This window comes from Aquarana catesbeiana, linkage group LG05 (assembly GCF_042186555.1).
Source record: "Aquarana catesbeiana isolate 2022-GZ linkage group LG05, ASM4218655v1, whole genome shotgun sequence".
In the NCBI taxonomy this organism is placed as follows: Eukaryota; Metazoa; Chordata; class Amphibia; order Anura; family Ranidae; genus Aquarana; species Aquarana catesbeiana.
Genome location: NC_133328.1, coordinates 15275640 through 15287836, shown reverse-complemented (window position 1 = coordinate 15287836; position 12197 = coordinate 15275640). Strand labels below are relative to the sequence as shown.

Here is a 12197-nt window from a genome sequence, read left to right as displayed (position 1 = left end):
GTACGTTCCATACCACATTTTTCAAGCCATGATGAAGAGGGTGCTTTCTGGCCCCCCCCAAAATGCGTTAGCTTTGTGACATAGTCCCTCATCCTAATTTGTATTGGAAAAAATCTGGATGATCAGTTCTCGAGGAAGAGTTTCATTTTCTAAAGCTTTTTTTTTTCCTTTTTGATCCTTAAATATTTGTAAAATATACAATGTAGCCATTGTACTGAAAATTTTGGCCACCTCTGCTCTAAATCGTTGGTCTTGCGCATTTTCTATGTCCTCAGATGGTACAAGGATGGACATCTACTGCCGGAATCGAATAAGCATCAGACGTTTGGCGAGCCGAGATCGGGAACCCTGGTCCTGGTGATAAAGAAAGCCAGCAAGGAAGACATTGGCTATTATGAATGTGAGGTATGGACCTTCCGTAGGGCTTTTATTTGTCCACCTGGGAAATCATTTCAAAAAATTTCTGTAAAGTTGGCCTATAAGTTCAGTCCCATACTGTCTGGCTACATCAGCTTTTCTCTATGTACATATTATAAGTCACCTTCTTTTCTTCCAGTTGGTGAACAGACTGGGGTCCTCAAGTAGCGGAGCCGAACTGAACGTCCACACAGCGGCATCACTGACCCAAGAGAGGAGGGGAGACCAGAGCATCACCATAGAAGGTAAAGGATGTATTCATGCAAAAGGAAAGTTTTTACATTTTTATTGTTTGTTTTTTAAAGGTTTTGTTTTATTTTACAATTTTATGGCTACTGTATGCTCAGCTTTTTTTTTTCATAATGCCATTTACTAAGTTGATAGCAAATATGATTGAGAATGCAGCCTAGCCATTCATTAGAGACTGGTGACATCACTGAGAATGCAGCCTATCCATTCACTAGGGACCGGTGGGATCACTGAGAATGCAGCCTATCCATTCACTAGAGACCGGTGACATCACTGAGAATGCAGCCTATCCATTTACTAGAGACCGGTGACATCACTGAGAACGCAGCCTATATATTCACTAGAGACCGGTGACATCACTGAGAACGCAGCCTATATATTCACTAGAGACCGGTGACATCACTGAGAATGCAGCCTATCCATTCACTAGAGACCGGTGACATCACTGAGAATGCAGCCTATCCATTCACTAGAGACCGGTGACATCACTGAGAATGCAGCCTATCCATTCACTAGAGACCGGTGACATCACTGAGAATGGAGCCTATCCATTCACTAGAGACTGGTGACATCACTGAGACTGGAGCCTATCCATTCACTAGAGATCAGTGACATCACTGAGAATGCAGCCTATCCATTCACTAGAGACCGGTGACATCACTGAGAATGTAGCCTATCCATTCACAAGAGAGTGGTGACATCACTGAGAATGCAGCCTATCTATTCACTAAAGAGCGGTGACATCACTGAGAATGCAGCCTATCCATTCACTAGAGACCGGTGACATCACTAAGAATGTAGCCTATCCATTCACTAGAGACCGGTGACATCACTAAGAATGTAGCCTATCCATTCACTAGAGACCGGTGACATCACTAAGAATGTAGCCTATCCATTCACTATAGACCGGTGACATCACTAATAGGGCGTACACACGGTCGGACTTTGTTCGGACATTCCGACAACAAAATCCTAGAATTTTTTCCGACGGATGTTGGCTCAAACTTGTCTTGCATACACACGGTCACACAAAGTTGTCGGAAAATCCGATCGTTCTGAACGCGGTGACGTAAAACACGTACGTCGGGACTATAAATGGGGCAGTGGCCAATAGCTTTCATCTCTTTATTTATTCTGAGCATGCGTGGCACTTTGTCCGTCGGATTTGTGTACACACGATCGGAATTTCCGACAACGGATTTTGTTGTCGGAAAATTTTATCTCCTGCTCTCAAACTTTGTGTGTCGGAAAATCCGATGGAAAATGTCCGATGGAGCCCACACACGGTTGGAATTTCCGACAACGCGCTCCGATCGGACATTTTCCATGAATGTAGCCTATCCATTCACTAGAGACTGTGACATCACTGAGAATGGAGCCTATCCATTCACTAGAGAGTGGTGACATCACTGAGAGTGCAGCCTATCCATTCACTACAGAGTGGTGACATCACTGAGACTGGAGCCTATCCATTCACTAGAGAGCGGTGACATCACTGAGAATGGAGCCTATCCATTCACTAGAGACTGGTGACATCACTGAGAATGCAGCCTATCCATTCACTAGAGACCGGTGACATCACTGAGAATGTAGCCTATCCATTCACTAGAGACCGGTGACATCACTAAGAATGCAGCCTATCCATTCACTAGAGACTGGTGACATCACTGAGAATGCAGCCTATCCATTCACTAGAGACTGTGACATCACTGAGAATGCAGCCTATCCATTCACTAGAGACCGGTGACATCACTGAGAATGGAGCCTGGGTAAATTTAACAACACCCCTGAGTGGGGCTTTCATGAATGGAAAGTCTGGCTGCACAGTATTGTAACACAATTGTCAAAAATTGTCCTGGATATTATGTTGGTTCCATTTCAGAAGTATGTATATGCTTTTTTAAGGTTCATTTATAATTGTGAGATTCAGTTACGATCTGTTGCAGTCATCTTTGATTTGTTCTCATGGTTGGACCCCTTTCCCAGAGACAATTAAGTGACACTAGTTTGTATAAGTTCCACAAGATGCGGCCACAGCTATTTTAAATACAACTATTATTATGATTATGATTATTATTATTATTAATAATAATAATAATAATACATTTTTTATTAATACCATAACATTATAGTCATAATAGTGATGTCACATTTATACCCATAAAGACTCATCCCATTTAACTGTTGATGGTTTCTACCCTTCTGTTATTATATGTCGGTCGTGGTGGACGAGCCGGTGATGGAAAGAGCTCCTCGGTCTAAGAAACACAAATTGTTGCCTATTAATAATCAATTAATTGTGTGATTCCTCCAATGAAGTGCTTGTATATCTTATTCTAGTTGAATTAAGCAAAATTAGGCCCATCAGGTCCAGCCGTATTCTGCATAATGGACAAATCTCTGGGAGTTGTGCGAATGGCGGCGATCGATTTTTTTCTTGATTTGAATGTGAATGTTGCTGTTGTACAAATGGTGGCACATTGAAAGCTCTTGGTGGTATGTGAACGTTCATTGGTATCTAATGTTTGCTTTATATGGATACAGCATGTTAACATTGGCGCATTTGTGAATGGAAAGCGAATGGTGTCAGTTCATATCTGTTCACCTGTTGACGTTAAATGGAATCTTGTTATTGATCCTTTTGGCTACATTGTTTGTTTTTTTTTAATTAGAAACAGTAAATGTTTTGGTCCGCTTTGTGCCAATTTCGGTTGGAGGTCTCTTGATTGCTTTCGTTTCTTCTCACACTAAACTCTATGGTGGCACATTCTCCAATGATGTTGGGTGAAGCTTTGTAAGCAATCAATAATGTTTAGTTCCACAAAACCAACAAGTGTATCTAAAGCCAGAACTTTTTATAGTATTGGATAGAGTGGTGAGGGGTGAGAACCTCTCCTAGGTTTTTACTGCTATCAGTGTCCCCAGTGGCGACCATTTCTTCTCTTTATTTTGTCCAGGTGACCATTGTGACCCCCGGGGCTGAAAGTGAGGGAAACTTCAAAATTAGGAATGGTTGCCAGATTCCAGAATAGGAATAGAGGAAATATTCCAGTGGCAATTGTTTAAGGGAAATCTCCTCTCATTTCCTGCTGTGTCTATAGGAGAAGAAGTGAAGGGAAATCTCCCCAATGGGGATGCAAAAAAAAAAAAAAACCTGTCCGGTTTTATCCAGACTCTACTATATTCAAAAAGAGCGGCGGTTTTGGCTTTAGATGTGCTTAAAAAAAAAAAGAATTCCAGGTATGAATATTTTTACATAGTTACAGTACATTGGACTAGCTTCGACCAACTATGTATATACCATACCTGTGGGATCCCTCTAGAACAGTGGTCTCCAAACTGGGGCCCTTTACTTGCTTTTATCCGGCCCTTGCAGCATTATTCCCCCCACTGTCAGAGTGGGGCATAGTTCCTACCACTGACAATGGGGCACTTTTCCGCCCACTGACACCAATGATGGAGCACTATCCCTCCCACTGACACCAATGATGGGGCACTATTCCTCCCACTGACACCAATGATGGGGCACTATTCCTCCCACTGATACCAATGATGAGGCACTATTCCTCCCACTGACACCAATGATGGGGCACTATTCCTCCCACTGACACCAATGATGGAGCACTATCCCTCCCACTGACACCAATGATGGGGCACTATTCCTCCCACTGACACCAATGATGGGGCACTATTCCTCCCACTAATACCAATGATGGGGCACTATTCCTTCCATTGACACCAATGATGGGGCACTATTCCTCCCATTGACACCAATGATGGGGCACTATTCCTCCCATTGACACCAATGATGGGGCACTATTCCTCCCACTGACACCAGCGACGGGACAATATTCCTCCCACTGACACCAATGATGGGGCACTATTTCTCCCATTGACACCAATGAGAGGCCACAGACACCAGGGCACTTTCTTCTCCCCAGTGGCCACAGTTTGCCCCCCTCTTAAAGTTTGAAGGACAGTATAGTGACCCTGCTCTAGAAGCTGGAAATCAGTGTAGTAGACACGCTGCCCCAGTGATCTCTACTAGCTTCTGGGTTCCGCGTCAACCGATTGCCCTGCTGCATTCTGAACACAGGAGGTGGGCAGCTCAGCATAGGCTCCATTTAGAGATCACTTTGCGTGTTCTCAGTGAATGCAAACTGTTTCCTGATTGGATGAGGTGGCGAGGCAGGGCAGTGATGTCACCTTCTACACCTCGTCCAACCAAAAACAGTTTGCGTTCATTGAGAAAATGCAATGCATTCTCTGAGTGGCACCTGTGCCAAGTGGCCAACCTCCAGTGTTCCACTCATCGAACTAGAAAACAAATGGAGATCACTGTAGTAGCATTGTAGTAGTGGTGCAGTAGAGGTGCAGTAGAGGTGCAGTAATGGTAAAGTAGTGATGCAGTAGAGGTGTAGTAGTGGTGTAGTAGTGGTGTAGTAATGATGCAGTAGAGGTGCAGTAGAGGTGTAGTAGAGGTGAAGTAGAGGTGCAGTAGAGGTGTAGTAGTGGTGCAGTAGAGGTGTAGTAGTGGTGCAGTAGAGGTGTAGTAGTGGTGCAGTAGATGTGTAGTAGCGGTGCAGTAGAGGTGTAGTAGCGGTGCAGTAGATGTGTAGTAGTGGTGTAGTAGTGATGCAGTAGAGGTGCAGTAGGGGTGTAGTAGTGATGCAGTAGAGGTGTAGTAGTGATGCAGTAGAGGTGTAGTAGTGGTGTAGTAGAGATATAGTAGTGGTGTAGTAGAGGTATAGTAGCGGTGTAATAGCGTTGCCTACTACAGTAATTTCCAATGTCTAGAGCAGCGGCCTCCAGTTGTTCAGGAACTATAATTCCCACCATGCCGAGTCATGTCTGTGAATGTCAGAGTTCTACAATGCCTCATGGGAAATGTAGTTCCACCACATCTGGAGGGTCGTAGTTTGGATATCCCTGCTCTAGAGGGATACTACAGGTATGGTATATGCATAGTTACATTATCCAAGCTGGTCCACTGTAACTGTGTATAAATATCCATACCTATAATTCTTCTTCAACATTTCTTGTTTGTTCTAATTACTGATCTGTAAATACTCAGACCCGGCCGTGTATTTTATATCTCATTTTATATCTCATTTATTACCAGAGAAAAGAGTCCGGTAGATCCATTTTGGCAATGTAATATTAGTGCTTATTTTTTGGGGGTGCATTAGTCCCATCACAAATTACTTCTCAAACCTGAACAAAGAATTTATGAAGAAAGAACAGCTCTCCTTAAAGAGAAACTGCAGTCTGCTCACATAATTTGTAAAAAAAAACATATTTGCCATTCTGAAACTTCCCTCCAACCACTTTGCATATTATTTTTATATATACTGTGATTCTATACTTGCCAGATATGCTGCAGAAATCTCCCACCACTGAGTCTGGCTGCAGCCATTTTAACTGAGGGCAGCTGAAGCTGCTGCCTGTTCACTTCCTGGATTTACACAGACACACAGGAGGCACACCTCCAGCTCTGCAGCTCTCATTGGCCCTCTTATGACTCACTCCCCCTCCCTTCATGGCAAACTCTCATGAGACTGAGACAGAGAGAGAGAGAGCTGTGCATGATGTCCTAAGCCTAGGCTTAATTTATACCAATGTATGAAATACTAGAAGTGGGGGACCAAGCAGGTCACTCTCCAATACCTGATGAAAAGAAAGAGAAGGCGGCGTGTCATAATAATACAGCTCAGCTCTACATGTTGCGCATATTCAGACACTTCTTCAGGAGCTTATGGCGTGTTAGTTTTAGTCAGAAAAGGAAGGGGAAGGGGTAAGCAGAGAATAATGTCCACTTCAGCCCGGAGGTAAAGCGGGGGGTGGGGGGTGGGAGTGAGGTGGGGTGGTTGGGGAGCGGGCTCGGGAAGGGTGATAGGCTCACTTGCTTAACACTGACCTACCTTACACATACAGTACACTGACCTACCTCCTGACACATACACTGACCTACCTGACACATACATTGACCTTCCTGACACATACACTGACCTTCCTGACACATACACTGACCTTCCTGACACATACACTGACCTACCTGACACATACACTGACCTTCCTGACACATACACTGACCTTCCTGACACATACACTGACCTACCTGACACATACACTGACCTTCCTGACACATACACTGACCTACCTGACACATACACTGACCTTCCTAACACATACACTGATCTATCTGCCTTTTGGGGGGGCACACTCGGGGCTCCAGCCCCCGTCAGCCCCACCTCCCGATGCCACTGTCCACAGCACAGCTGGGAGTGCGGGGAGGAATATCTTCCTGTCGCTTCTAAATCAATCTATAAGGCAACCTCACAATGTAAACCTTAAGGCGATTGATGATGGTTACAAGACCAATAGGAGGTGCTGAGGGGGCAACTAATGTGGCAATATCTGGATCAATTAGGGGATCCCCCACTAACTATACAGCTTCATTGTCCATAAGTAAATAGTTCCCAACAGGTATCTTACAGGGTAGAATTCCCCTTCGAATCTCTGCTTAAGTGACGGCCACCGAGCGTGGTAGGTGGTAGCTTCTCCTTTCTTTTCATCAAGTATTGGAGAGTGACCTGCTTGGTCCCCCACTTCTAGTATTTCACTGTATATGTATGTAGGTGGTGTGTTGTTCGTGCTTCAAGGCATTTTTGTGAATAGTCGATGAATTTTAATGCAATTGTCTTGTTTGTCTTTGTAATAAATCTTATTTTTAATTTATATTTGTGTTATGCCTATAAAGTCTATCTTTAAAAATCCAAATTTTCGGGACGTGGCATTTTATACTTAATTCCCCTGTCCTCTGTGGTGATACGATCCCCAATCATCTATATAGAAGACCTTAGCCAGCACATATTATTATTATTATTATTATACAGGATTTATATAGCGCCAACAGTTTAAGCAGCGCTTTACAATATAGAAAAGGAGAAAATACAGTTATAATGCAATAAAATACAAGAGGATTAAGAGGGCCCTGCTCAGAAGAGCTTACAATCTAATAGGGTGGGGCAGGTGGTACAAAAGGTTGTAACTGTGGGGAATGAGCTGATGGAGGTGGTAGAAGATTCGTTGGAGACAAGATAGGCTTTCCTGAAGAAATGAGTTTTCAGGGATCACCTGAAGGTGGCAAGAGTAGGGGATAGCCGGACCAGTGGAGGTAGCGAGTTCCAGTGGATGGGAGAGGCTCTAGAGAACTCCTGGAGACGAGCATGGGAGGAGGAGACGAGAGAGCTTGAGAGTAGGAGGTCTTGAGAAGAGCGGAGAGGACGATTTGGGTGATATTTGGAGACAAGGTTGGTGATGTAGCTCGGGGCAGAGTTGTGAATGGCTTTGTATGTTGTGGTTTAGTATTTTGAATTGAATTCGCTGGGTGATTGGGAGCCAGTGTAGGGATTGGAGGAGTGGGGTGGCAGACACTGAGCGGTTGGTAAGGTGGATAAGTCTGGCAGCAGAATTCATGATAGACTGAAGAGGGGAGGAGCCTATGGAGTTGCAGGCCAATGAGAAGGGAGTTGCAATAGTCAAGGCGAGAGATAACAAGGGAGTGAATGAGGAGCTTGGTGGTTTCATTTGTTAAAAAGGGACAAATTTTAGAGATGTTACGGAGGTGAATTCTACAAACTTTTGACAACTTTTGGACTTGGGGCTGAAATGACAAGTCAGAGTCTAGGATTACACCCAGTACCCTGGCGTGAGGGGAGGGACTGATAGTTGCATTGTTAATTTTAATGGAAAAGTCATAGAGGGGGGCACGGGCGAGGGGGGGGAATATTAATAACATATGTTCTCATTGGTTGTTCACCATGCTGTAGACTTCCTAGATTTTAGAATCTTCTAACATTCAGACATGTAATGAAGATATATTTTTGGAAAGTGCCTTTAATTATTATGGCTAATTGCCTACCATACGGGATTGGATCCTCACCAGCTTCAACCCAGAAATAAGGGCCCTGGTCCTCCTGTTGTATCACTCTTTTGAAGGCCACACAGTGATACAACCATTTTTCGGTTCTGATGAAGGAGAGCACTTGATATAAGTGAGGAGATGCTTGAAGAGCTATTCCAGAACACTGCATCTTAATCAGCACTACTTGAAACTTTACTTGTGCGCTTTATGATACCCTAATCAGCTCCATGTGTCTCGTGCACGGCAAGCCACTGACTTATGCTAGCGTTGAAAGGTTTGGCATGCAAATACGTGATTGCAATGTTTGCTAGACGTTTGTTCCTGCATTCTGTCTTCTCTGAGTTTCCTTCTCACCTGTTCTGAACCTCACAGCCTGGAGCCGCCATCCCTATTGTGCAAAAGTCAAGATGAACGATCAGGATTTCTGATTTCTGCCAAGCCTAGAGATGGGTGAACCAAAAATTGAGTCCCGATCAGGCAGATTTGTGGGTACCTGGATATTAGTGAGCTTTACCCAATTCACTGGCCGGACCAAATAGCTTCTCCTGCCTTGGCTTTTTGCCTCGTCACTCCCTGATTTAAAGTGCTACTAAACACACACATTGGGGGTTATTTACGAAAGGAAAATCCACTTTACACTACAAGTGCACATGGAAGTGCAGTCACTGTAGATCCGAGGGGAAGATCTGAAATGAGGGGGAAGCTCTGCAGATTTTATCATCCAATCATGTGCAAGCTAAAGTGCTGTTTTTTTATTATCCTTGCATGTCCCCCTCGGATCTACAGCGACTGCACTTTCAAGTGCACTTTTAGTGCACTTGTAGTGCAAAGTGGATTTGCCTTTCGTAAATAATACCCACTGTTTAATTTACATTGTCCCTTCTATTTCTGTATGTGGATGATAGCACTGTAATTATTTTAACCACTTGACCTCCAGAAGATTTACCCCCTCCCCCTCCATGACCCCAGATAGCAAGCAATTGAGCTTCAAGTTTGGAAAAATAACTTGCTTAACTATTGCTAGACTTGCCAGGCTTTACAAGTCCGCATTGCATGACTCCAGATCAACTTTCTTTGCAAACATTCTGCAAGCCTGCTGCAAGTTCAGGTTCAGTTATGTTGTGCAATAGTCATCCCACCACAGGGGGTCACTGTGGCTGAATTCTCATGCTGTAGACTTGCAGAGCTCTTGCTGTAGACCCACCACTTCAACTTTGATCATGCTAGAGACTTGCCACGCAAATTTTGAAAATTGGAAAAGGGTCAACTAGCGCCGGAAGGAAGTTCACCTCTCTCCCCTCCCTCCGTGCAATCTTCTGGGATACGTCACAGGTCCCAGAAGATTGCCCGGCCATTCGTAGCGCGGCTCACGCATGCGCAGTGCGTGCCCGGCTGTGAAGCCACAGCTGGAATATGAATGCTGGCAACGCGGAGAGGAGAGGGAGAGGAGCGGGGCTTCGTACGCCCGCATCGCTGGACCGTGGGACAGGTGAGTGTCGGATTATTAAAAGTCAGCAGCTACACTTGTAGCTGCTGACTTTGAATTTTTTTTGTTTTTCGGCGAAACTCCGCTTTAAGGACCAAGCCTATTTTTCAGACTCGGTGTTTACAAGTTACATTTTTTTTTTTTTTTGCTAGAAAAGAACCCCCAAACATTATATTTATTTTTTTCTAACTCCCTAGAGAATAAAATGGTGGTTGTTGCAATACTTTCTGTCTCGCCGTATTTGTGCAGCACTTTTTTTGAAAAAAATACACTTTTTTGAATTAAAAAATAAGACAATAGTAAAGTTAGCCCATTTTTTAATTTTTTTTATTGTGAAAGATAATGTTACGCCAAGTAAATTGATACCCAACATATCTTGCTTCAAAATTGTGCCCACTTGTGGAATGGCGACAAACTCTTACCCTTAAAAATCTCAACGTTTAAAAATTTCTACAGGTTACCAGTTTTGTGTTACAGAGGAGGTCTAGGGCTAGAATTATTGCTCTCGCTCGAACGATCGTAGCGATACCTCACACGTATGGTTTGAACACCGTTTTCATGTGCGGGTGCTACTCACATATGCGTTCGCTTCTGCACGCGACCTTGTTGGGACGGCGCTTTTAATTATTTTTTTATGTATTTTACTTCTTATTTTGACACTGTCCTTTTAAAAAAAAATTGGGGTCACTTTTATTCCTATTACAAGGAATGTAAACATCCTTTGTAATAGACAAAAAGCATGACAGGACAGAGTAGCCACGCCTTAACGCGTTTCGTCACTTTTATGGTGCCGCAACTTGGCTTAGAGTACTTTTTCCTATACACAATCTTTTGTGGACTTTGCTTATGAGGACCTTTCTTCAAATATGCACTTTTAGTATCATTATATCAAAGCGCTACTGCGAAGATCACACTTTGCACTTTGATATGTAACTATGCAAAAAAAAGTCATACCTAAACTTCAGCTTTCATTGAATCACAAATAATATTCAAACTGTGTGTGTACAGATTTATACTTCTGTGGTATGGTATTCATATTTAAATTTCCATATTTTGGCAGCTTCTTCCAGCTCCTCATTTCTAACACCTGTGACATGCTGATTTTACAGTATAAATACACTCACTGATTAATTACTGTTTTTAATCTGGGTGTGGGATTTGTAATTCTCACTTCCCATCTCTGAGAAACAGTATTGGTATACATTGAACACAATGAAAGCAGGGGAGTGTGCTAACCTATAGCAACCGATCAAAGGTTTCACAAAATATTGTAGCCTACCAGAGCCCATGGCAGATATGGTGGCTGCATTTGTTTTCTACTTTTTTTTTCTGCTTTATTTTCACCTAGCCAGTGACACACTTCCTGTCCTAGGGTGACAACATTCACCCATTGTACTAGATCTATGGAGGAACAGCACAATCTCTCAAGGGAAAGATTAGAGAATACCTCCCCCTCCCTTCATCTTCATAACAGTGTGATGTTGCGGACAGAAAACAGAAAACGGGCAGAGTCCAAGTGCAGCAATAAGAATATATTGTAACAGAAGTCCAGCAATACAGTACAGACCCGGCGGGAAGACAAACTGACCGGGAGCACTCACAAGTTGTAACAGCAAAGCGGCAGTAGAGTGGTGGACCAGAGGTGCTGATGGCATCTGTCTTGAGAAGCAGAATGAGGCCTGGTCAGTCTGCACCCAAACAGGAAGGCTTCCAGGAAAGATGGTGCGTCCTTGCACTTTCCCTACTCCTCCAGAACCTTTCCCTGATGCTAAGCACTATCCCTGACAGACAGTTGACCTACCCATACACTAGCCACTTGCAAAATGCCAGGGTCTTAAAAACATTCTGCCTGACCCAAGATGGTCGCAAAAGTCACATCGGGTGCCAGCATCCAAACGGAGAAAATGGTTCAGAGAAAACCATACCAAACTCGTGATCCAGGGTCTTAAAAAGATTCTGCCTGACCCAAAATGGCCAGCAAAGTCACGTGGGATGCCAGCACTCATTTGGAGGAAATGGTTTCTGGGAAAACCATACCAAACCTGGGAACCAGGGTCTTAAAAAGATTCTGCCTGACCCAAGATGGTCACCAAAGTCACATGGGGTGCCAGCACCAAT

At 43.7% G+C, this 12197-nt stretch overlaps 1 protein-coding gene across 12 annotated transcripts in view; it reads left to right on the top strand.

Annotated features, from left to right (window-relative positions):
• Positions 1-12197, top strand: part of OBSCN (obscurin, cytoskeletal calmodulin and titin-interacting RhoGEF) — a 407958-nt gene that overhangs the window by 376779 nt on the left and 18982 nt on the right. For all 12 annotated transcript variants that reach the window (XM_073629454.1, XM_073629462.1, XM_073629460.1 and 9 more), the window contains 2 exons: positions 276-405; positions 557-662. In XM_073629454.1, coding sequence (XP_073485555.1) covers positions 276-405; positions 557-662 — 236 coding nt within the window. The remainder of the gene's footprint in view (positions 1-275; positions 406-556; positions 663-12197) is intronic.